Source organism: Dermacentor albipictus, chromosome 10 (genome assembly GCF_038994185.2).
Source record: "Dermacentor albipictus isolate Rhodes 1998 colony chromosome 10, USDA_Dalb.pri_finalv2, whole genome shotgun sequence".
In the NCBI taxonomy this organism is placed as follows: domain Eukaryota; kingdom Metazoa; phylum Arthropoda; class Arachnida; order Ixodida; family Ixodidae; genus Dermacentor; species Dermacentor albipictus.
In genome coordinates, this window is record NC_091830.1 from 53,462,522 (window position 1) to 53,488,779 (window position 26,258).

Genomic DNA, 26,258 nt, shown 5'->3' on the forward strand with positions numbered 1-26,258 from the left:
CTTATGCTAGATATGTGGAGTTTAATTAGACGCAGAAAGCCACTGGCGAATTACGTGAGTCGATGCGCAGCGGAAAAAAATTGTAATAGAAAGTTGTGGCTCATGACGTCAGATAAACACACATGTTAGCCAGTACATTCGTGCCGTGTATTCGTACACTGATTTCGCACGTGTAGCCTTGCGCGCAATACTAAATATGTGGAACACGTTTAGTACGTAGCTGGTGCTCTTTCTGGCCTTTACCTAATATTGGTAGGGGCGAAATGCGAAAACACCCGTGTGCTTAGATTTAGGTGCACGTTAAAGAACCCCAGGTGGTCAAAATTTCCGGAGTCCTCCACTACGGCGTGCCTCATAATCAGAAAGTGGTTTTGGCACGTAAAACCCCAAATATTATTATTATTAATATTGGTAGAGGGTGTCCCTATGCTCTTCTGTGGTATGGCGGCTTCGTGTGCCGTAGGTGCCTCGTGACAGTACCTCAGAGCACAAAAACACAGGTCCCACTTTCAAGAATCATGGAAAGTTTTGTCCACAGCGTTGCACTGGTAAGCACTCACGTGATTATACTGAAAAGATTGCTCGGTACTTTCGTAGCGTCCTTTGCAAAAGCTGAACAGCCTTTCGTCTTGAGGAAGCAATATTTATCAATAACATTCGCATGTAGAATGAAATTGTCTAGAAGCTCTTAAAGCTCGAAATACAGTGGCTCCACGGCACATAATCCTTAGCAAGTGTGCATGTAAGACAAGGTCATCATTAATTTCTCGAAAGAACCGATGTTGACAAAGCGTTGCCAGAGAGAGACAAAAAGCCGGCAGATCTCACGCCCTGTGGGAATTGACGATATGCGAAGCAGTGTGCGGAGAGCCTGCCAAGTTAACGAAACGACTATGAGAGCATCAAGACGTAGGCGGCTGTTTCATGACCTACATGACAAACATGTCATTGCGTTCATGTCATGACCTTTTATTTGTCTTCGTCATACACTATTGTCATACAATGCCAATTTTAAAACATACCAAGTTAACGAAACGAACACGAGAGCATCAAGATGTAGGCATCTGCTTCATGACCTACATAACACGCATATCATGAAATTCACCCGCCGTGGTTGCTCAGTGGCTATGGTGTTGGGCTGCTCAGCACGAGGTCGCGGGATCGAATCCCGGCCACGAAATGCGAAAACGCCCGTGTACTTAGATTTAGGCGCACGCTAAAGAACCTCAAGTGGTGCAAATGTCCGGAGTCCTCTACTACGGCGTGCCTCATGATCAGAAGGTGGTTTTGGCACGTAAAACCCCATAATTTAATATAATGAAATTCATGTCATGAGCTATCATTTATTTTCATCATACACTCTTGTCATTCTGTGCCAATTTTTGTACGTACTAACCAGCGACCATAAGAGCACCATGACCTAGGCGGGCTGTTTCATGAACTACATGACACACGTCGTTATATTCACGTCGTGTCCGATCGTTTATGTTCTCATACATGACAAATGCCAATTTTCGTACACACCAAGACATAGGCCACTGTTTGATAACCTACATGACACGCATGTCATGGCATTCATGTCATCACTTATTTATGTTCGCCATGCGCTTTTGTCATACTATGCCAATTTTGGAATATACCAAGTAAACGAAACGACCATGGAGGATGACGAGGAAAAGGAGGGAAGGAAAGGTAGGGAAGTCAACCAGAAGAAAGTCCGGTTTGCTACCCTACGCAGTGATAGGGGGTTTAAGAGAAGAAAGGAATGAGAGGGAGGGAAGAATGTACTATCGGTTTGAATACGTACGGATTTCCATAACTTCACGCTTATAATCGGTCACTGTGGCCAGTCGTTTTCATGAAACCTAGCAGTGCCTGCGTCGCTTTGTAAGCCTGGTACGCGTGGGGCCATGGCCCGAGAATCTTAGTCTCTGAAAATGGTTCGTTATCTAATCGGTTCAACACCCTCCGAAGAACATGGCGTTCAGTCATAAAGATTATAAAAACACAACACGCGCTCGATAGTCTCTTCACAGTTGCACGAGTCATAGATCGGTGCGTCGGACATTCCAATAAGGAATCAGTAGGCTTTCACAAAACCCACCCCTAGCCACAGGCGGCACAGTAAAGTTGCATCACGGTGGGAGAAGTTCGATGGAATCTGCAGCTTCAATGTAGGATCCAACCGGTGCAGACGGTAGTTGGAGAACATCAGGGACTTCCACAAAGCTTCACTCTTGGTTTGAGCAAGTAACCGAAGACCCCTCACAGCATCTGTCTTTGATAAGGGTACACGAAGCTTCACGGTTTCTCTATGGGCTGACCGGGCGGCATCATCAGCAAGGTCATTTCCGACGATGCCACAGTGTACCGGAAGCGATTGGAAGATGATGTCATGTCAGTTTATGATGACTTGGTGGAGAACCTCTTTGGTCTCAAACACTAGTTGTTCATGTGTCTTGCGCCGTAAGGCTGACTGCAGATACTGAAGTGCTGCCTTGGAGTCACAAAAAACGACCCACTTTTGAGGTTTGGCTTGTGCGATGTAATTAGCAGCTACACTTAGAGCAGCAAGTTCTGTTGGCGTAGAGGTGGTTATATGGGATACTTTGAAAGCAATTGTAACATGTATGGCTGGGATTATAACAGCGCCTGTAGAGTTAACACCTACAGGCGTGGCTAGTGGCCGAGACAGATTCATTGGTGTAAACGTGCGTTCTTTGTTCATATGCCTTGTTCAGTAATGACAGTGTGAACTGACGTATACCCACTGTTGAATGACGGGTCTCCTTCGTAATTGCCGGAATCATGAGGCGTACTTGTGGTTATCGCAGGAACCACAGTGGTCTTGTTGCGGGAGTAACGCCCGACGGAAGGTATTCTTGACGTTTCGTAACAAATTTGGAAAATGTGGTTTGAGGTCTCTGTGCTGGCAAAGCAGCAATATAGGGACTGGATGCGCGACGCAGATGTCGAATGTGTGCTCTAAGGTCGTCAATCGTTATACATGTTGGAACCAAGTCTTCTCTAGCAATCATGATTTTTGCGTGAGTCGAGGCGCATCGTGGCAGTCCAAGACATGTCCGCAGAGCCTGACCTTGCAAACTTTCGAGAGTACGAATGTTCGTTTCATATGCGTTGGTCAAAACCAGCAAGCTGTGCCGTAAAAATCCCAGAAACAGTGCTCTGTCCTGCTGCAGCATGGAGCCCACCAACGTGCCCCAGGTTTTTCCGCACAAGACGCTCAGTATATGTACAATCAAAATTAGTCTCCGCTTCAGGCAGATGCAGTGGGGGCTCCATGAAAGGTCCCTGTCAATAACAGCACCTAAGAAGCGGTGGGACTTCCGGTATTTGATAGCGTGACCATTTAGAAAAATAGGGCCCGGTGCCATGTGTTTGCGCGTAAACGCGATTAACGCGCATTTTTCAATGGACACAGTAAGGTCTTGTTTGCGGAGATACGAACAGGTTAAGGTGGCTGCCCGCTGAATTCTAGCGCGCACTTGAAGGAAACGACCATGAGGACACCAAGACGTAGGCGGCTAGATAGACAGACAGATAGATACTGTCAAAGTGGCACAATAAATGCTCCTCATTAAAAAAAAAGAAACGTGGTGCCTCCTTATGCCACTTCTGCTAAGGTGCCACAAATGCTGATGAATTGGAACCTGCTTTACATAAGCCTACTCTTCTTATTCCAGTTAAAGGTTCACGCTTCTCTGCGAGATATGCTGACGCCCATGAAAGCGTTCCGCCGGAAGTCGCCGTTGAAGTTTTCGTTGTTTCAGACGTACCTCATCACAACCATTTCAAGACCACAAAAGAAGTATTAGTGTACATCTGCATCATGATGAACTCTGTGAGTTGTCGATTCAGAGACTACATCATTGTATTAGAGTGACTTTATGCTAACAGTGTGCCGCCGCTTTTTATGCGTAATTCTTTGGAAAAGAATAATAACAACATATTTAAATCATTCTGCATATTGAACGCACATGTTGGAGTTCCTGTTGAACGGTGCCTTCTGGAAGCGGATTCTTTTTCCCCCGGCGGTGGCTTGGCGGCTTTGGTGTTGCGCTGCTAAGCACGAGGTCGCGGGATCAAACCCCGGCCGTGGCGGCCGCATTTCAATGGAGGCGAAATGCAAAAATGCCCGTGTATCATGCAGTGGGGGCACTTTAAAGACCCCTTGGTGGTTAAAATTAATTCGGAGTCTTTCACCACGGCGTGCCTCATAACCAAATCGTGGTTTTAGCACGTAAAACCCCAAAGTCAAATTCGATTCGTGTAGCGGTTAATTTAATGATACACGACTAAATGCGATGCGTACAGTGATATTTATTGTCTGTACATAGAACGTTTGGTTTCTGCAATGCTTATGTTTATGCAATGTACAGGTCAGAAATTGATCCTGATGCCGTGGCTTTATTTGGGCGCTACACCGCTCACAACCTAAACATAAATACAAACAGCTTGTCAATGCCCGCTGTAATACGAACGACTCAGTGATATCACAAGGACGAAGCTGATTCCTGCTTCCAAAGCCTAATGAAAGTTGGTGCGCACGTAAGTGCGGGCGTTCCAATTCTATGCAGCCTGAAATTGCTTGCGTGGTATTCCCGAAGGCATGCCACTTGTGCCCCAATAAACGGAAGAGGTCGCAGGTCTCTTGACCTATTAGATAAAATAATAGGTAACATAAAAAAACCGTCACAATGTCCCGAGACAAAGCTTTTACTGCACGGAACACGGGGATACAGAAAGACGTTTCTTACTGATCGAAAGAAGATATATATATATAGCTCCTATTGTCACGTGACGAAATGGTCCTAGCGTGGCTGTTAGGGACAATTGGATCGAGTTTAGTGCCATTATTTTGGAAGCTATTAAATGTTAGCGGGCAATACACCATGCTGCTTCAATGCATACTTTTCAGGTAAACCTTCGGTTGACTGACATGACAAGCCCCAGGGTGAGGCTCGTTTTAACTGGCTTGGAAAAGCCTTCGGTAAGAGCGAGCTTGATTTTCAGCAATTATGTTCCTCTAAGTCAGGGGTTTTTCGTTAACATTGACGTATTTTTGTTGTCAGTCAGAGGACTATTTGCAGGGTACGAGTGACTTGATGCACGACACTAGGACAATAAAAGAATTTAAAGACTATGCCTTCAAGAAGAAAAGCTATTTCGGAAGGCCGGACGTCGTGTATCTCCTTTCCGGGTAAATTTACTTCCCTGAATTTCTGCTTCGCGCTGCTTTTGTCGAAACTGAAACAACACGGTTTTTCACTGTGCTTCGCGTTCCTGCAGGCGTGACGTCGTCACGGATGGAAGCGATGGTAAATTGGACAGGATGGCTGCAGGTGAGATGTACGGTTATCTATATGTCGTGGCATTAGAATTTGAGATGGAAGTTGACATTTGATTATTTCAACAAAGTCTGAACACCTAAATCGGTATGCGGAATTACGTGGTTGTTAGACGCACCATGCATATAACTATCCAGCATAGTATTGTTGAAGGAACGCTGTGCTTGAAAAATGACAGCCTCTTGTAGTGGTTCTCAAATTACCAATATGCCCTAGAAAGGTACCGGACGTTCTTGCGAAGATTGCCGAAAATTCCTGAAAACAAAGCGCTCACGATAAAAATGCGATTTAAGAAAAAATCTTGATTATCGGGAATGACGGACTTCAGAAAACTGGCCACGTGTTCAAATTTTCTGGCTAATTATTTAAACACAATTATTAATCAAGTTATTGAATCTGTTGTACTGCTACTTATAAGGTAAAATTTGTAACTACTTACGAGTTGAAATGAAATCAGTTTTCAAATACCATCAGAAGGCCTCGGCCCTCCAGCGCGATAAAATTTCTCGCTTTGTCGTTGGGAAACAGAAACTGGGTGCTTGAGGAATGCAGGAAGCCACATGCACAAGAGAAGCTTCCGCTGTTGCCTTGTTCTGACGCCTCCCGGTCTTTCTTTCTTATCTTTCTTATCTTTCTTATCCGACGTGCATGGCGATTACGTATCGCGGTGGGCGCTTGCCCCACACGTGGTCGATGCGCCAAAAACGAAACTTAGCACACTAGCTGTCTGGTCACGCTTGTCTAGAGTTTTGATTGACAGTGTGTATTGTCGGGGCTTATGAAGCAAATGCCTTCCTTTGCCGCTTTCACCCGTTTTCACGATTGGTCGGCGTTCCATGGTTGGTGGCCGGTGGTCAAACTCTGTAAGGAAAACTTTCGTCTGTTCTCTCGCTCGTTAGTTCGTTCGCCTAATTGTTTGTTCGTTTCTTAATTCCCTCACTTGTTCTTTCATTCGGGCTACTCGCTCACATAGGCAGGCGTTTAATTTCATTCATTTCTCCTTAAAGGCCCGAAGGCAACACTTAATGGGGGACATAAAGACATGTGAACGTCAATGATTTGAACAAGAATGCAACTAGCAATCTTCGAAGCTTTGTGCACAATTTCCTAAAGAGAAAATATGAAGTTTTTTTGTTCGTGCGTGCATGGCACTTCTAAAAAAGGAATGATCGTGCTTTTTGTTGCATTTTATGTGAATACCTAGCTTGCCAGTGATAGGCGATAGCCAATGTTCTTCACTGCCGGCTTCAGAGCGACGGTAAGCTCACTCTACAAGCCGTAATAAGCGCGTATAATTAAAGGGCCCCTGCAACGGTTCGGACAAATTTTGTAGGCGCGTAGGGTACAGCTTAAATAGAACATTCGCACCACAATTTAAGTGAAGCGTTACGTATTAATGGAGCTGCAAGCGATTAGAAGTTACCCTCCTCCCTACCTATGCTTTTCCTCCTCAACTCGCTCGCCGAGCAAGCGGCGCTAAGCTCCGCCTTCACTGGTTCAGCGTCACGATGCGACGTCACATCGCTCACTTCCGGTTGTTTAGGAGCACGCCTCCTCCCGCGCGAGACCTCTCCGCTAGCCGCTTGGCCGTCGACCGAGGGCCATCGAAGCAGCGTGCGTTGCGAGCATTCTGTCGTAGCGCCGAACGTGTCTGGTACTCCGCTAAAAACAGGCAAGGTGGTCATTTCGGCAAATGACTGGAGGCATAAAGTCAACCTGATGAAGGAACTTTAGCGTAGACGTACGTGAGCAGCCTGATCGGTCTGCACGGTCCAGACACTTGCTGGCGCAGCGCTTAACCAGTCAAACAAAGCGCTAACATTGCTCTAACCAAGTGTAAAGTATTTTAAACATTTATAAATCAACGTGTTGATGATTACACTCCTGCAAAAAATACACACCAGCAGCAAAGAATACACTTCGTTGCTGCTACTGTGTATGGTTGAGCTCTGTGCCACCAGGTGGCTGCACCGTGCAGACCGTTCACATTTGCCCTTCTGCTCATCTCGTGGCTCATCCCGGCACAGTCAAGCGACCAGACCCTGTCCCCTTGCGCTTGCGTTTGCCCTAATACTGGACTCGCGGTTTGCAGGTCGCTAGGTTTGCAGTCCACAAGGCAACAAAGTCGAATCATAGTGCTCGCGAAAAGACTGAGACCGACTCTGACCGCGGAGCTCTCGTCAAAATGGAGTACGTTGTAACACAAGCAGACGACACTTGCTCTGTGCCGGAAGTGCTGAAGTGTACTAAAAAACTATTCTTGTGTATTCTCTTTAAGTTATTTTCTTTTTACAAAAACAAAGTAACTAACATTCCAACTATTACGAGCATCATTTGTTTACCATAAAGTTGGAAAAATTATCGACCACGCGCCCTGGTCAGCCAATCAGATAGCTCGCCCATGTGACGTAATATGGGTTATTTGCATCATATGGGTAGGGGCGGCTTAAAATTCCGCCGAGCAGTGCGCTGCGATCGGCAGCGATGTGTATTTTTAAAACCTCATAATAAATTACACGCTTTACGCAGAGCACTTAGATGCATCAGTGAATGATCAGAAGAACCTACTCTAACGACTCAGTACATTTGTAGAAAATCGCCAAAATCTTTTCAGGGTCCCTTTAAGAAAGATGGTTTGGCTTGCGTGGTGTAGACCAGGAGACGTCAGTAGACGTCAGTAGACGTCAACGGCTGGCGTTTCTTGTGCACGTGGTTTCAAGCACTCTTCGAGAACGCAGTTTCAGTTTATCGAAAAAAGAGTGAGAAATTTTCTGATTCTGCAGGGATTAGGAGGACTTCTCGCGCGATTGGAAAAGCGATATAAGATAACATCGCCAGTAACCACAATCTTTAGATTGCTAGTGCAGCCACATGACTGCGCTAATTAAACAGAACAAATAATGCGTTTATATAATTAGGGAGACCAGTAGAACATCGAACCTCTTTCGTGGATTCTGCCATTTCCGATAAACCGGTTTCTAAGAAGTATCGTTTTTATTTTGAGTGCTCTATTCGATAAAATTTTTGGCAGTCTTAGAAATACCCGGTATAAAGAAAAGGTATATTAAAATGGCATTTGCCGATAATCAGGTTTGTGCTTCTTACATTAAGAAGGATACTATTTTTTTAATAGAATGCCATGGGGAATTTTTTTAGTGGCTCCCCAAAGTTTATTCTGGTGGACATCAGGGAACGAGTGCCTAGTTGATACGCATAAATTATCTTTTTAAAAATATACCTTGAGGTACGCGTTTTTACTACAATACCGAAGCCGGAAATTCGCATGGAGTCCTCAGTATAGGAGTCCCAAAACTTGCACCAACGTTCAGGTATCTCACCAAACATGTTGAAAAATGCACTGTCATTCTACCTGTTGTTTTCTGATACCTACTGTATTAATAACTGCTGGCAAAATCTACGTGTAAAACCATTCTACTAGATAGATCTTGTATCATAGTTTGAGAATGAATATCTAGTTTGAGAATGAATATCAGGATTCTGAGCATGTCGGCACGCCTTGAGTGTTACCAGGCTTCAATTTCGCAGTAGTAACATAGCTTAAGGTTGCCTATTATAAGGGAACTTAGCAGGCCTCTCACTGATTGCCACACAAACTCAGGGATGCAGAGACCGCCTTTGTGTATCGTCAAAGAAAATCAATGTCCACGGCACTGTCTTCATTGCCATTAGCTCTTCGTGCTGGCAGTAGGTTGAATTACCAGCGTTAAGAACGGAATTGTACCGATTAGTTTTAATTGCTTAACGTTCATTAGCCATCTATAAGGGCGTCCTCTAAGGTCGACAGCTTCAAGGGCCTCAAGAACTCAGTGATGCGAAACGGAATCGAAGGTGGCTTTGATGTCAAGGTAGATGACGATTGGAATATGGCCAATACTTCCATGCTCTTCTACCAAAGATATCAGGGATATTATTGAATTTGAATTATGGGGTTTTACAAGCAAAAAGCACTTTCTGATTATGAGACACGCCGTAGTAGAGGACTCCGGAAATTTCGACCACCTAGGGTTCTTTAACGTGCACCTAAATCTAAGTACACGGGTGTTTTCGCATTTCGCCCCCATCGAAATGCGGCCGCCGTGGCCGGGATTCGATCCCGCGACCTTGTGCTCAGCAGCCTAACACCATAGCAACTGAGCAACCACGGCGGGTCCTATCAGGGATATTATACTGTGCAGTACTGATCTGTCCTGCCGAAAGCCACTCATTTCCTTGGGATAGAGGCCTCGCGTTTCAAGGGACAATGTTATTCACTTATGAATCATTTCTTCGCATTAGTTTCCCGACACAGTTGAGCAGAACGATAGGTCGTAAAGAGGTGTAGCTGGTCGGCTGTTTTCCAGGATTGAAGACAGGTACAATTCTAGCGAGTTTCCATTTAGCAGACGCTGTACGACTTGTCCACGAGGCGCTGTACATTTTCAGCAGTCGCAGACGGAGGTGGAGGAAAAAGGTGCGCTATATTAAGAGCTGACTTCGTAGAGATTAGGAGCAGACTTTTTGTTGATGTCAGCTGTGACATTTAATCTATACCACATTGAAGACAAACAGCCAATGCGTTAGCAGGACTGTGGTGCGTGTTAATTGGTCCATGATCTCGAAGGAAACTTTTACCAGCGCCAACAAAACGAGACGAAGGACGAGGAACACGAAGAAACACAGAAGTGCGCTGAGCATCTGTGTTTCTTCATGTTCCTCGTCCTTGGTCTCGTTTTCTTCGTGCTCGTAAAGGTTTGCCTCAAAGCCAATGCGTGTTTCATTAGAAAACGAGCTCTGAGTCACGTTTCGCACTGATTACCACAGAAGTGAGCTGTTGTATGTGTTTCCTCGATCCCTTTTGCGCTCAATCCCATCTGTACAGCATTCATTACTTTAAGTAAACGAAGCAGAATCAAAGTAGAAGTCTGTATGCTCTACTGACACAGCCGAATTTTTTTATAAGCGTAGGCGGAACGACGGTGTCTATTACGACGCTGAAACTCACGCTACCAATTTTCAAGTCTTCACTAGTGGTTTGCCCAGAGGTATAATTAAAGCAGTATCCAGAAGAAGCGTAACGAAATAACTGCTTTTATCGAAAAAAAGCAAAGGGTGCGACCAAGAAAACTCGCGCCTATTCGTGAACAAAAACTGAGGGCGACATCAAGAGTGGTCAGCGAAGTCATCTGTGTACGGAGACGAGTTGCGGTACTTTGCTTTCACTATAACAAACAATTCTGCTAAGTTGTGGATTGTAATTTTGACTTGGGCGTCTGCGTAGTTCAATGCTGCAGCACGAGCGGATTTGCACCAATCAGTTCGTGCATCGGCAACCGCAACGTAATTGCAGCGTCCTGGTGTCGTGTTGAGGGGCACCGAATGGAATGCGTTTTTTTTTTGCTGCGAAAGCGTACGTTAGCGCCATGGAAGCAGATGCGGTAGCTGTAGGAGCAATGACGAATACGCTGATCTTCGAGAGCTGCGGCGACAGAAGCACGCTGCATCACAGCACACGAAAAATAAGCACGCACGCGAATGAAACATGTATTTAGCTGTTCAACGTGCTTATGCCTGACGTGTATCAAACGTGAAACATTGCAAAACCAACGAGAAACGTCGTATGCACTTTCATAAAAAACACTGCCGAATCCGTCTATACTGCCGGTGAAAAAGTTGGAGGGAGACGTCGGATGTACTTTAGCCACAGCCGCGATATTACTTTAGGCACTGCCGGCTCACGTAAGCAAATGACCGTGCTACCTTCAGCCCTTAAGACGTCGTTTAGCGCGTACTACTTGCACACAGCGCAAAAAATGTATTAAATTCTCGGTAATATTGCGTTGTTTGTGCCAAAAGACAACATTAATTGTCCAATAAAACACAATTTTCGTCTCATATGATAGAATAGAAAATATCCGGTTGATTTTATTACGTGTTACTGTAATCAGTCATCGGAAGCTTCGCATTTGATGTTCCGTGCCCTAAGTAGTCTCTTTTCTGAAGTCACAAGTATTTCTTTTCCGCAGGAATTGGTTACGTTGCTGGAATCTGCACGAGCCACTACGTTGCTCTAGGCGAAGACATTCCAGGTCTATTTACTGGAATGCACACAATGACGCACGAAATCGCTCACGTGTAAGAAATTTTGTTTGATCTCCGGTCAGGACTCTCACGAATCACATCTCAATGCCTGCGAAGGTTGCGCAGATGCTGTTCGGAAGGGATAAATTCTTTTATACGCCATGCTCTAGTAAAGGAAACATTACGGAAAACCACCAACTCGTCCAATTTGCCGTTCTTCCATGTTACTAATTTGCGTTTTTAGCCATTTAATGTTAATTTTCATCACACTCAAGCACTTCTCTCCATCATACGTGTGTGCTAATGATCGTACGAGATCTTGTTTTCTACGAGTGACAACAGCCACGTAAAGAAAACTTCAAAAGGCATGGTACCAGCGAAACAGATAAATGGCCGTAAAGCCTGGTTAAGGAGCCCGGAAAGTAGGGGCTGATGACGGCTGTAGTATGTTCAGACAGCTGTGTCCTCATTGTTTCACAAGCTACACGGCCACACTGCGATTTGAGCTCTTTGTGAGGAGGTTTTGTCCATCAGAATATTTACTCTCGCAATGCGTTTTATTCAAGTTTAAAAAGTTCTGTCTTGTTTTAGTAGTATCTTTGTTCTATTATTAGCTAATTATCCGTGCACTGCAGCCACAGTTCTATATGGGCTTTATGCGAAAATTCCCAAATGATGACACTAGTTCTGAGCCTCTAATGCCTGTCACACATGTCTAACATTTTATTATTATTCACTATGCTTACTGCTACTTGTTGGCTAGAGTGCGTAGCTTCTAGAGCAAAAATTCCCCTTGTTAGTTACTCTGACACCAAATTTATCTATGCTGACGTATTCCACGTTGTGATTAAGAGTCATATGCGATGAATTATGTCCACGTTATCTAGACTTACCACATTTAGAAAAGTGTTCTTTGGGGCACGCTCCAGAATGCTCTTTCATGATACGCAAAAATTGTTTTCCTTTTGAAGGCTCGGTAGCGTGCATGATGGAAGTGGCCCAAGCTCTGCGATCGAACGACACCCAGGAGCTTTGAATTGCCCGTGGGGTAACGGATACATAATGAGCTACGTCGACAACGGTCCAAAGCATCACCAGTTCTCCTACTGCAGCTTGAGGCAGATGCAGTATGTCCTCACGTAAGGCACCCTGTGCTCATTTGTTTGACCTGCTGTGATTGCGAAGGTGACCTGTTATGTTTCACTGCTTTGTGAATTTATTTTCGCGTGCTGCTGTCAACAAAATTTACGATGGGTGGTTGGTCCGTAGTGACTTACCTTTGTCGCACTGTGTCTTTTAAGGAACAAAGGGACACTCCGTTCTATCCTATTATAAAGGTTTATTTTCTGGAAACACACTTTAAAAACGTTTACCCGCTTTAGGGCGTACCTTGAACCTAAACAATATTCGTCATCAGTCTTGTTTGTGTTTCTTTTCTAAAAAAATCTGCGGGTGCTACTTTTCTGTAACGAATGCTAAATCAGCCTGACAAGGTATCAGCCTGAAAGTGCCGGCTTTCAGTCTAAATCACCCTGAAAGTACCGGGCACGCAGCGTCAAAAAACGAAATGCAAGAGCTATGACGATTATTGTTTGGGAACAAGGTAAGCACCAGAGGTGGAAAGTTTGCTCGAGGTGCATGTGAGAGTGTTCTATTAAGGTTAGTGATGCCTATCCCATGAACTCGAATTTTTTTTTCCACATGGGCTTCGGTGAACTTCAACGTGTGGTCGCACTCCACATTCAAAGCCGATATTGATAATGGATGCATAAAAGAGGTGTCAAATCGCCGCTTCGAGTCAGTCAACAAATTATAAGATATCGTCAGTGCTTTTTAGTTGAATAGTGTTTCCTGCTGCAGGCGGCTTCGTAGTGACAAGAGGAGGCACTTGTCGACGATTGACATGAGATGTTTGTTTTATAACAGTACCCATATCTAAGCGTGTTAACGCGGCCAATATCTCGACCGGCAATTTATCATCTCAAATGATGAAGTTGAGCCGTGTATCGATCCTAGGAAGAGGTGCCGTGTATACCAGGAAAACGCTATGAGAAATTTGGCGAAGTTTCATTCTGTGCTTTTTCAAAAGACGTATTACACATTTTCAGTATAACAGACCTTACTTCCCAGATTCACACAATCGCGCTCTGCCTGCGGCCGCATTTCGATGGGGGCGAAATGCGAAAACACCCGTGTACTTAGATTTAGGTGCACGTTAAAGAACCCCAGGTGGTCGAAATTTCCGGAGTCCCCCACTACGGCGTGCCTCATAATCAGAAAGTGGTTTTGGCACGTAAAACCCCATAATTTAATTAATCGCGCTCTGCCCTTGGTTGAGGTATTGCTACAGTTCAATGACACAAATTTTGTCGACCTTGAACACGTTGCGCGCAGTGACATTCTCACCGCACTAACAGCTTCAGTTAGCGCTCTCAATGGGCCAATTTTTAGGTTATCCTTAACTCTGCACTGTTCGTCTGTACTAGTAAGAAAATTAGCCTTATGGGTTTGTTAGCGAAAACAATGCAATATTTTATATGCAGTGGCAGTGGAAAAAAAATTGACAGAAATACAATAACTTGATGAGATTAATGAAGGCTAGAGTTTCTTATGATCGAGTACGACAGTGGCACATCATGGCAAAGCATCATGGATGACAGCCGTACGAAATGAAATGTACAGAGGTAGCCACTGAAAGCAATGTTTTTGCGCAGCGCTTTTGTTTTCTTGAGCAAGGAAGGATGGCTGCTTCCTTTATACATTCTTATCTCCTTGGAATTGTGTTAACATTCTTCAAACGCCAGACTTTCTCCTATTGCCCACGTGCATTGCCGCTTTTAAGTTATGACGAACGGCACGGTTTCTGGCCCAAATGCCGTAGTCGAGGACATGCATTGCAATATGATAAACGGTAGCGGCCACATGACCCATGCAACGAGGCGTAGTCTGTCACGCAATACACAATTACAGGAGTAAAGCTGTCTGGTGGTGTACTCTAGAAAAATTAATATGACACCATGCCAGATGTCTTCCTGATACATGTAATATAACATACTACGATCTAGACTGCGAGAAGACCACCTCTGTGCCACCTGAGGGTCTTTATCAATTAAAGTGACGCCGTTCGGTGTATGTAACACTCCTGCCACATTTGAGTAGCGGATGGACTCTCTTCTTCGCGGTTTCAAATGGCCCACGTGCCTGTGCTATACTTGAACTACGCACCTCTCAGCTGTACTGGTTATTTTTCCTCGAGGTGGTCTGCAACTGAACGCATGAAAGTGCCAGTTTGGCTGTCGCCAGATTACCATGCTCGGAAATGTTGTTTACATGAACGGAGCGCAAAAGGATACAGGCAAAATCCATGCTGTAGCGCACTATCCTATTCCGATATGTGTCAAGGATGAACGCAGCTTTACCGGCCTTTGCTCCTACTTCCGCCATATATACATAATGCTTATTGCTTGCTTGGGTTTCAGATTGCGAGGCAGGGAATGCTGGGAAGTCGTATCTACACCACAGAACGTGAGCAGAAAGTACCCTGGCTATAGAAACATAATCAAAAAGATTTGCAAGAAAGCATTCCCAAATATAGAAAACGTAGAAGCTGAAGTGGTAAGCACTAGTATTTTTTCACAAACGATCAACTTGCTCTTGCGAACCGTCATTGCGCATAAATGATGGCGAAGTTTTTGTGCACTACAGTACCGAGCTATTTGTCCAGGCACTTAGTAATAAAAGAACCAAGCAATCAGAGAAACGCGGAAAGGACGAAATCAAACCTTACAGTTTCGCCCAAAGGCAGTCGAACCAGCGAAAACGTCAGCCAGGTTAACGTAGGACTAAAGGCGCCCCAGCACGCTGACGTAGGGTATCCGATTGGCAGCGCCACCGCAGACAAGCGGCAATATCGAGAAACCCTATACGCTGACGTGATGAGAAGTGCCACCAGGTGTCGCACTTCGATGGGTCACGGTAGAGTTACTGTATAGGCGCCCTTTAGGGAGCCACTGTTGCGCCAAGGTACGCCATCTTGGGCTCCAAAGTTATGCGGGAAAGTCACTCAACGTACGCGTAGGAGCTGCGCTCGCGCGGCAATGCCAGCCGCGCTTGTTTTTTTCTTCTTTCTTTTCATTCTTTATCATTATGCGGACACAAGCCGACAGCTCATCTCATGATTATGAGCCTGGATTTCACGCTTGAGTGCCTTATTATCTAAAGGTTAATGAATATTCAGCGTGCGACGATCACGTAAAAGTGCATGGTGGCAACATCTCGAAGCCTTTCCAATTTCTATGCCAAGCGTCAAGTAAAATGCTAAGCTTTGATACATTACCTATGATTCTTCTAAGCCAAGCAAGTGACCGCGGCTCGCGACGGCTGTAAGACGTGAATGTATGCATTCAAGAATTCACGCCCAACACGTGTAAAGTAGGCAGCTAAATACTGCTACGTGCACTTATTACTTTTCCCGGTGGCCGTCTTTCCCCGGCTAACAATTGTTCAAGGTTATCGCGCAGCGCAAGAGGCGCCTTTCTGTACTTGAGGTTTCTCGATTATTATCGCTGGTTCTATCCGTTCTGTGTTGTCACCGAACCTTGTGTAATCCGACTGTGCGCGCGACGCAAATCGTGTAGTACTTTCTGAAAGGCCCGCGAGCACCACCGATTACGCTGGAACCTTCGACGAATCATGTGTCAAAGCCGACGCGCTCGACCCGCAGGTCAGATCCTCGACTATCGCCGACTTTGCTCGACGCTATCGTTGTGCTGCTTGTTTTGCAGGGCACAAGTTCGTCCCTCTCAAAAAAATAAATTCGTGACTCGCAGTTTTGATACTGCGTTGTTCTGCATCTTAACTAGAACATGACAACACGATCCAGCTGAATGACACGAGGAACAGCATGCACTTATAGATTGTTTGCATTAATATCCCCCCCCCCCCTTTGCACAACTAAGTTGCTTCTAACGATTCCCGTACATCATTTAAGCGTCTCACATGTCACGACTTCTGCAAGTTACGCAGTGCTGCGCTTAGAAAAAAAAAACCTTTATTAATATCCCGTCATACTGCAACAGCTATCATTGCGTCGTGTGAGAATGATTCTGCAATTTAACCGAGCAAAAGAGTACCTGTGAGCACGTATCCTTCACCTAGCAGCATCAAGGAACAAGCAACAAGAATAATAGCAGCGCCGATGTCAATTGCACTCGGTCGACCGGTTTTTGCAAAGTGTTGCCGTGGCCGCGGAGTGTTGGCTTCTCTAACAGGCAGTGGAGCCCGTTTTGACCACATGATGGCACTCGGCGAATAGCGGTGCTATAATCACCGGAGGCGGCTCGAGTGGTGCGTGGAAAACAGTGGCACAATTCTGGCTCCTCAAATGCAATAACTGTAGTGCACAAGATGAGAGCGAAGGAAAAATAAAAGAGTCGCACTTTCGCCCGAAAGGCAAATCATCGATTGCGATCGCAAAATAGTGGACAGCTGTACGAAAAAAAATTAGTAGTTTTATCGGCCGCGTAAACTTGTAAACATGGGCATGCTAAGTTAACAAGCACACTGTCACGCACGCACAAGCAAACGTGGAGACATCTCGCTCGATGACCGCGAAAATTCGCTGCCGAGACACTGGAGTGACGAGGCGCGGCAGCAGCAGCAGCGAGCGAATTGACCTTCGTGATGGGTGCGATCTTGTACGCGTTCCAAAATAGAACGGAGGCGGTCCGTTCCACCGAGCCACACACGATTGGTCAATTTGAACCGTGACGGATGCCATGACGTCAATTGTGCCGTGATATCTGCTGTCAATCATTCCGTGTCGTCGGCTGTCGGGCGAATACAATGGAACGGACCGTCTATTTCGCGACGTAAAGAACGGACCGCCTCCGTTCTATTTTGGAACGCGTACAAGATCGCACCCCATATGTGCTTTAAAGTTTCTTACGTATCCCACACGTCACAAATGGCATTTCCTGCCATTCTAATTAGGAATCGATAAGTGCCATTAAATGCGACGGCTATTCGCAGACGACACAGTATGGTTTCTTCTGGCCGAGCATGACTTGCAGCTTCATGTGTGGCTGGCTCTATTGCGTGTAAGCGTCTGTTAGCGTATGTGGGCGAATTTAATTTTGCCAACATGATCGTATTTAAGAGAAGTTTTTAAGTTCAATTTTGCATTACAAAATATACGAGGAGGTCTGAACAAAAAGTCAACGCGTGTTCACGTGATTGGGATTCTGGCCTCCCATGTTGCGAATGCGTGACGTGGGTATTGAAGACCACTACATGACATAAATACTAACACGTACTTTGCCTTATTACACTTCAGAAAAAAAACAAGAAAAACACACGATATATGCATGTAAAAATATAAAAAGAATATAACAACAACAGCAATAGTGTGTAGTGTCCAACTGTACACTATATATTGAACAGACACGACTATTTTTCACGAAGCATATGCTCTGTATTATTTAGGCGGCTGTAGGGTATAGCACAATTTTCAATACTTCGGGGTGGATGTGCATGTGTATTTAAGGGCAAGAAAGCTAAGGCATTGCCCAACGTCCGTTTTCGACAACAGAAACGAAGGGCATTCCACTTCTCCTTGTGCTGAAAGGGCAACGTGTTGGGCAACTTTGTCGCGGATAGCCAAATGCTCCGGTAATTGCTGATATATGATGTCGTGGACTCTGCCAACCACTCGAAGATTGTAATAATCATATTCTTCTTTGTATTATTTTATGTGCTCTGCAGGACGAAGGGATCTTCAATCACCCATGTCTTGCGCGAGATGGTTCCCTCTTGCCTGCGAATTTCTTAACTCGCCGTACGCCTTGCCGTCCTGCCAGTCGCGCTCGCGCTTACTTTCTGTGACTATATTACACCACCGGTTATTTGTCCTACGCAGCGCATGTCCAACTCTCTTTCTTCCTCCTAACTTCAACTAGAATAGCGGCTACCCAGTTTGCTATCAAATCCACGCCGTCGTCTCCCCGTCTCTTGGCGTCAAGCCTATCATTCTTCGTTCCATAGAGAAAACACCTCGATGATAATATATTGTAGTATCTAACACAAGCTGTCAAATGGCGTCGCGCCGCAGAGCTGGGAAGAGATATTATGAGGGTGCCTTTGAGCCTCGCAGTCGCATTCCAGCAGAACCCCATCCTAGATCATTCGCTTTTGAAACCGTCCTCATACGTTTCTTCTCGCAAGGACCACCGGTTCGTATTCGGTGTTGCTCAATGTCGTACTAATACGCACTTTAATTTTTCTATCCGAACCTGATGCACGAACTTGATTATCCTCTTGACGGTGTTGCCTCCATCATAATAATAATATTTGGGGTTTTACGTGCCAAAACCACTTTCTGATTATGAGGCACGCCGTAGTGGATGACTCCGGAAATTTTGACCCCCTGGGGTTCTTTAACGTGCACCTAAATCTAAGCACACGGGTGTTTTCGCATTTTGCCCCCATCGAAATGCGGCCGCCGTGGCCGGGATACGATCCCGTGACCTCGTGCTCAGCAGCCCAACACCATAGCCACTGAGCAACCACGGCGGGTACCTCTATCATCGAATGCAAAAAAAATTACAAGACCGGTGTGTCCTCTAACTTTATGTCATTATACTACGCTGTTCTTTACCTGACAAGTCCTCTCTGCAAAGTTACCAACTTGGGAGCAAATGAATGAAATGAAAACAAATTCCACTAGAAACAATGTCATGATGACTGCTATACTGACGCGATTAGCATTCGAGCAATGCAGGCACACGCTATCGTTGGAGAGACCTTTATCTTAAATGCCCATTGGTCATTCTTATATTTCAATTGCTTCATCTATATGCGACATACACTATTTCCGGGATCGCTATACTGTCCAATGCATGTAGTATTGGTGTCATGGTAGTTCTTTGCCATGACACTCGCTCGCCAGGGTCGGCCACGACGGCTTGACGACGACTGTATGACCACGACGCAGTATCCGCTATTTATTTATTGTACATACTTTCAAGGCCGGCAGGCACAACAGAAAGGAGTGGTAGAGTACATTATTTGCAGAACGAGCAAAAATAAAAAAATAATGAAGGAACTATAAGGCACTTTGAACAGCAAGCTTGAAATTGGTGCTGTCACAAATGGTGACTAAGGAGGCGGGAAGGCGGTTCCATGCAGTGGCGGTTCTTGGTAAGAATGAAGAATGGTATAAATTAGTGCGGCAAGTTGGCACTTCAACTTTGTATTGACGATCGATGCGAGATGAGATGTAACTGGGTCTGGAGAAGAGATTTTCTTTCAGGAAAGGATTGAGGTAGTATATTTTATGAAAAAGACAAAGGCGAGAATGCTTGCGACGTAGTGAAAGGTCAGGTAGATCTAATGTTTTTTTCATGGATGTTACGCTAGATTGACGTGAATAATTAGACAGGATAAAGCGCGCTGCACGGTTCTGAATGCTTTCAAGTGAATGCTTTCAACTGAATGCTGAATGCTTTCAAGTGAATTAATGACATCGATGCGACGACGAAGGTGACGATGGCATGGCACGGCGGCAATAGGAGAATTTCAAAATGATGGCTGTGGTACAACGATGACAGAGCGACAACAATGCCATGAGAACAATGGGATGACCACAAGCGTGTGACGATGATGGCATTATGATGACTTTATGATAACGATGAAGAATAAGAATGGGCTGGGGTGCATTTGGCAGGCATTCTCAGATCATGAACAGCAGGTTGCCATTATCCCTCAAGAGAAAAGTATATAATAGCTGTGTCTTACCAGTACTCACCTACGGGGCAGAAACCTGGAGGCTTACGAAAAGGGTTCTACTCAAATTGAGGACGACGCAACGAGCTATGAAAAGAAGAATGATAGGTGTAACGTTAAGGGATAAGAGAAGAGCAGATTGGGTGAGGGAACAAACGCGAGTTAATGACATCTCAGTTGAAATCAAGAAAAAGAAATGGGCATGGGCAGTACATGTAATGAGGAGGGAAGATAACCGATGGTCATTAAGGGTTACGGACTGGATCCCAAGGGAAGGGAAGCGTAGCAGGGGGCGGCAGAAAGTTAGGTGGGCCGATGAGATTAAGAAGTTTGCAGGCACGGCATGGCCACAATTAGTACATGACCGGGGTTGTTGGAGAAGTATGGGAGAGGCCTTTGCCCTGCAGTGGGCGTAACCAGGCTGATGATGATGATGATGATGATGATAACGATGGCGTGACGTCAACGACGAGTTGACGGCGGTATGACGAGGATGATATGAATGGAATCGGATGAAGCATCTGGAAGGATGACGACGGATCGACCACGATGGCATGACGCTGACGGTATGACAAGGAACGCCTGACGAAGGCTGTGGGATGGCAGCGCGATGACGACGATGTTATGACACTGGTGGCATAATTATGGGTATGACGACTGCATGATTATGATAACATGGCAAAGAAGCAATGACGTGGATGGAACAACGACGGCATGACGACAGTGGGTTGACCACGATGGCGTGACGAGAATCGGATGGCGAAGCTGGATCAAGCACGATGGAACGACCACAAGAGAGCCACGACCACATACCTAGTGGCCCAATGTAAACGATAACTGGGGTGATGGGGTAGGCGTATAAGGCTGGATAGACCGGCAGATTTAAAGTACGCGAAGTAAGTAAAGAATGCGAACTGCACTAATAGGCCAGGAATGAGAATTACTGTCAACATTAGGCACTGTAATCAGAGGGCGACAAGTTCAGACTGTCGACGTTGAGACGCGAGAGATTTAATTCTCGCAGGCAGAGTCGACAAAATAAACAGCGCACAAGTAGAACGTACAAGAGTCAAAGAGCCATCTACAAATGTGAATTCGTTCAAAGTACGTGTCATGCACCATATGCAGAGCGCACTGCATCAGCGCCAACGTGGGGAACTTAGACTTCTTTTAAACTCCGGGGATCATGGGGGGCCCGCATTTCGATGGGGGCGAGATGCGAAAGCACCCCTGTGGTTAGATTTAGGTGCACGTTAAAGAACCCCAGGTGGTAAAAATTCCTGGAGTCCTCCACTACGGCGTGCCTCATAATCAGGAAGTGGTTTTGGCACGTAAAACCCCATAACTTTTTTTAATCATGGGGGGAACTTCTGGCTTCTGAAGAAACCACAAAGTTGGGGTCGGTGTTGCTGAAGTCGCCCTCCGATGGGAAATAAGCGAAAGGAGGCTACAAGGCTCGAAAATTATTCCTGGTCTACTTTCTCAAAGAGAAGCAAGGCGTTAAGATTGAAGCCCGGACTGGTGCTGAAGATGCGTTCTAGACGTGTAAATGGAAGCATACGTAGTGATGGTATAATCATAGGAAGTAGGTATTGCAGCTCTTGAAGTAGGGTATCGTGGAAAACCAAGACAGGTTTTATTACTTGGGCGGACGTGGGAGGGGGGGATGTCTCTCGAGCAATCAGAGATTTTACTCATGGGTCGATGAGCGTATGCTGGAGTATTGCGCTGCAAAAACCCACACTGAACGTTCTGTGCACTTGGGTCGAGCATAGAACACGCCATGGGCTGGTAACGACGTTTTTGGACAACAAATTTAATTAGAATAATGGGTGCATCTTTTTTTCTTAGGTGGGTCTTATCAGGTCTCTAGGAGATGCCCCGATTGACAATGATGCGTAAAATTTGATGTTTTGTTCTTGGAGGAAATAAGTTACCAATTTATGGATGCTGCGTATGTTGTAATTAACTTTCGCGTGAAAGCTACTAAGAAGCCTTTCTTTTGAAGCGAAATTGAGATCTTATCTGGGAAGGTAGGCTGGCTTCAGCACTGGCACATTTTGCAATATTGTGTGGATCTGATGGGGAGTCACTGCAGCAGTTCATATGCATATGTCATCTAAGTAAATCTGGAGACCGATTACTTATGGTATTCATTCTGCTAAGCAAAAGAAAAGTAAAGTTCAGTAGAGGAGGGCCTTAGACCCTCCCCCCTCCCCTTATTGAAATCCACAACTCGCGTAGTGTTTGGTAGGTTCAGCACCTTCAGCAAAAATAAAAAAAAACATTTTCGGTGACTTAGCTCTGAATGCACGGATCCCTAATGTCAACAGCCGCGAGTACATCAAAAAGCACTTCAGAAGCATGATCATAAACGCCATTCACTTATTGAAATAGTGCTACAGACAGACGCTTGTCTAGTTTCTGTTGCTGGATGGAATACAGAAGATGGACAAAGTTGTCCATCGATGAACGGCCACCTCGAAAGCATATAATCGCATACGAATAAACATTGTGGTGTTCGATGAAGGCTTTCATTTAGCTTAGTTCCACAAATACGCTTCACCTTTTTTACTAGTTTATAGCTAGTTTACTTTTGAACCTAGACGCTTTGCTCTCAAGCGCACACATTGAAATGACACCTCATTTAAATAAAGGTTGGCTGCTCGTTGCATTATGGCTTGTTGATATTGTGCTCGGCTATGCTCAAATTCCGTGGTCTGAAAGTTCGTTTACCAGAACTAGTCGCATTATTTGAAATAAATGGCAATTTGTTGAAATGACTGGGGCTTATTTGGAGTGAAGAAGAACAGCCTAGTCTTTGCGGCACTAACTGCAGCTCAAAATATTTCTTGCAGGTAAGTCCAAGCCCAAACGAGTGTAAATTAAAATGCAAGCATCAGGTACATATAGGAATGTATATCAAGACATACTCCATTATGAAGAATGCACCGGACTACACGCCTTGTGGAGACAAGATGGTAATATTGTCTATGCTTCCTTAACTTATGCGAATAACTTCAGAGGTAAAAGGTACACATAATATTACTGCGGCAAGAAATATATGCACATTGAGCGGAGCCGTCTGATGGTCGGAATGAACTTCTTTGATGGCTTAGTTGCTTAAGAAAAGTTGCCAGGCCCTTAATTTCCACAACAATTTAGTCAATACGATATCATTATGAGGAAAGCCATTTATAAGCAGCTCGCACACTCTGCTAATTGACAATTAAATACGTTCTCATGATGTGAAACTCTTAATTTTAATAAATCATTTCATGCGGTCTTCTGGTGGCCTTCAGTATTCAAAGTTTCTTGCCAATTTCTGGGCGTGTGCTGTTTACCGCTCACACTGCGCCCACGCACATGAATTCCACCACTGATTCAATTAGTTGGAATCTCACTCAGCTTCCTATTGTTTGGTTCACCATGTACTTGATGTGATCCCGATATACCTGCGAGGTGTCAACGCTAAGGAGCAAGCGTTCATTTAGAAAAAAAAAAGACTGTGAAATTGTCATAGCGTCCTCGTGTCTGTCTGTGCGTATGCCGTGGGCATTTGTTCCTGGTGTTTTTGTCATTGTGTGCCTTCTGATGAGAGAGAAAGGAAGGCTATTCAATGAAAGCTGGCGAGGTATGCCCTGGGGAACGCCTAGCACGGTAGTCGATATGAATGCAATTATAAGCAAACTCGTGCACACAGGGCATACGTATACAGTCAACAGAAAATGAGTACAAGAAAATTTGGGGAAGAAAAAAAAGCATGTTCTACATCCGCCTCTGTGGCCACGAGTGGCGTGGTCTAACCTCTTGTACACATACGCAAAGACCGAAGAATTTGAACGTGGGAACAGCCTCTGCCTTAGCTCAATTGGTGCTGCCACGCACGTGTAAGCCGGAGGTCACGGCTTCCGTTCCCACCAGCGGCAAGTTGTTTTTCTTTTCGTCAACTTTCGGTTCCTATTAGATTACCTTTAATACGCTTCAATTAAAACAACAAATACATTCCGCTACGTTTTTCCTCGCTTCGTTATGTCTTGGCTTCGTACGGTTTTAACTAACAAAAATTGAGCCCACTCGTTTCCCCCCTTTTGTTATCCAGCGGAGCCCTGGACTAAGGGCAACCGACCATTGTGCTAGATGATGGACGATTCCATCTGAAGACCGCAGAAGACCAGCGAATCTAGAGCTGATAAACTTTTTCACTCACTCACTCACTAACATAGGTCACACGGCACTTTAGATGCGGACGTGGCACACGCATGGGAACCGCAATGTAGTAACGACAACAGGCTGGCAACGATATTGAAGCTATAGTCGGGAATGATAGATAGGCTAGTAGGGTAACTTCGCTGGCTCGAACCAATCAGCTAGCCAGGAATTCGCGCACTATTACCACCCGCTGAACCTATCTCCGCGGCAGCTCAAACCAAAAATAGCAGGCGCTGAGAGCGCGTGGTATTCTTTTCCTTTCTTTCAAATGTTTACAAACTTCGGCGACTTCTCTTTTCAGTCGCCGCGTTACTGTGTTACCCGATGCCTTCGACTGAACTCTCACGGCTGCCGTTAGAACGTATAATAATAATAATAATATTTGGGGTTTTACGTGCCAAAACCACTTTCTGATTGTGAGGCACGCCGTAGTGGAGGACTCCGGAAATTTTGACCTCCTGGGGTTCTTTAAAGTGCACCTAAATTTAAGCACACGGGTGTTTTCGCATTTCGCCCCCATCGAAATGCGGCCGCCGTGGCCGGGATTCGATCCCGCGACCTCGTGCTCAGCAGCTCAACACCATAGCCACTGAGCAACCACGGCGGGTCCGTTAGAACGTATAACGAATGGCTGTAAAATGACGTGTCATTACTCAATGGATACCACCCACACCGCGGAAACGTCCTAACGACTTCGCCTTTCTCTTGTTTTCAGGCGTGCGTGAGGGGTTACTGCGTGTACGCACCAAACGTTCCGCCAAGGAATAATGGAGGAAGAAAGGTCCTTCCTGGTTCTGCCGCGTCACCACCAAGACCAGCTTCCGCAAACCAATAGCCTTAGAGGAGAAGGTAAAGGAGTCATTGGCCGCAAAGAGGAATGCGTTGTAAGACATTCGTCACGATTATAAGTGTGCAGCCACCGGCAATAGAGCGCGCCTTTCTCCCCCCTTCCTCCCGAACTAATAAATTGTGGCGATGCAAGAGCTTGTTTATTTGGTTCATTCGAGAGGAGCATTCGAGAGGAAATAAGACAGATTTGTCACTCAAGTGGGAGCTTACCTGGAACAACATAATCTAGCCTGGCACATTCTGCAAAAAAAAAACAAGAAATGCCGCCGGTTACAGGCCTACGGAAGGAAGTGCACCACGGGCACTGTTTTGTTTTTCGGTTTTCTTTTAGTTAGTGCAGTTAATATTATCATTTTTTTGAAGAACGTCGATCGTAAACCAACTAACGCAACTTCGCATTGTTGTGGAGTACATTTTTTCCTACAGCGGGCCGTCTCGCCCCTTTTGGTTCTCATGCTCTGTGCCAATCTTCCCTGCACATAACCTCACTTCACACAACCAATCTTCACTGCACACAACAAATCTTCACTGTACACAACTGCGCTTCCGTTGTCCTGGTTGTGGTGCTGTAGCCAACAAGTACATTCTTTTTTTTTTATGTCAACGCGCAGTCAATCTTTACGACTTCGTTTTGCTCTTGCGACAAGCGAACAAATGCGCTTAGGAGTTTTGCAATGGGCGGAGAAGGAGGGGACGCAAAGAAGAGAGAAATGCCAACACATTTATTACTTTGTGTGATTCTTGATGAATCAGAAAGCGGTGAACATCAAAGCAAAGATGGACGGTTATAATTTCAGAGGCAATTTTTTTATTTATTCTAGTGTGTGAATCCCCCTAGCTTTCTGCTTGGAGGATAACGGAAGATTTCACCACCAGTGTTCCACACGTGGTTGTTGCGCCTGATATGCCGCTGTTAGGATTTATAACTCGATTATTAAACTGGCTTCATGTTTGTCTTGCCTCTTACTT

The 26,258-nt window shown here is 45.3% G+C and overlaps 1 protein-coding gene across 1 annotated transcript in view; it reads left to right on the top strand.

Annotated features, from left to right (window-relative positions):
* The window catches only part of LOC135907680 (venom metalloproteinase antarease-like TtrivMP_A), a 38,611-nt gene extending 13,196 nt beyond the window's left edge, over window positions 1-25,415 (top strand). The window contains exons 5-13 of the mRNA XM_065439379.2: window positions 3,705-3,862; window positions 4,940-5,011; window positions 5,094-5,221; window positions 5,311-5,363; window positions 11,393-11,501; window positions 12,419-12,586; window positions 14,927-15,062; window positions 23,087-23,209; window positions 25,156-25,415. Coding sequence (XP_065295451.1) covers window positions 3,705-3,862; window positions 4,940-5,011; window positions 5,094-5,221; window positions 5,311-5,363; window positions 11,393-11,501; window positions 12,419-12,586; window positions 14,927-15,062; window positions 23,087-23,209; window positions 25,156-25,275 — 1,067 coding nt within the window. The 3' untranslated portion in view covers window positions 25,276-25,415. The remainder of the gene's footprint in view (window positions 1-3,704; window positions 3,863-4,939; window positions 5,012-5,093; window positions 5,222-5,310; window positions 5,364-11,392; window positions 11,502-12,418; window positions 12,587-14,926; window positions 15,063-23,086; window positions 23,210-25,155) is intronic.
* Window positions 25,416-26,258: the final 843 nt, after the last annotated feature.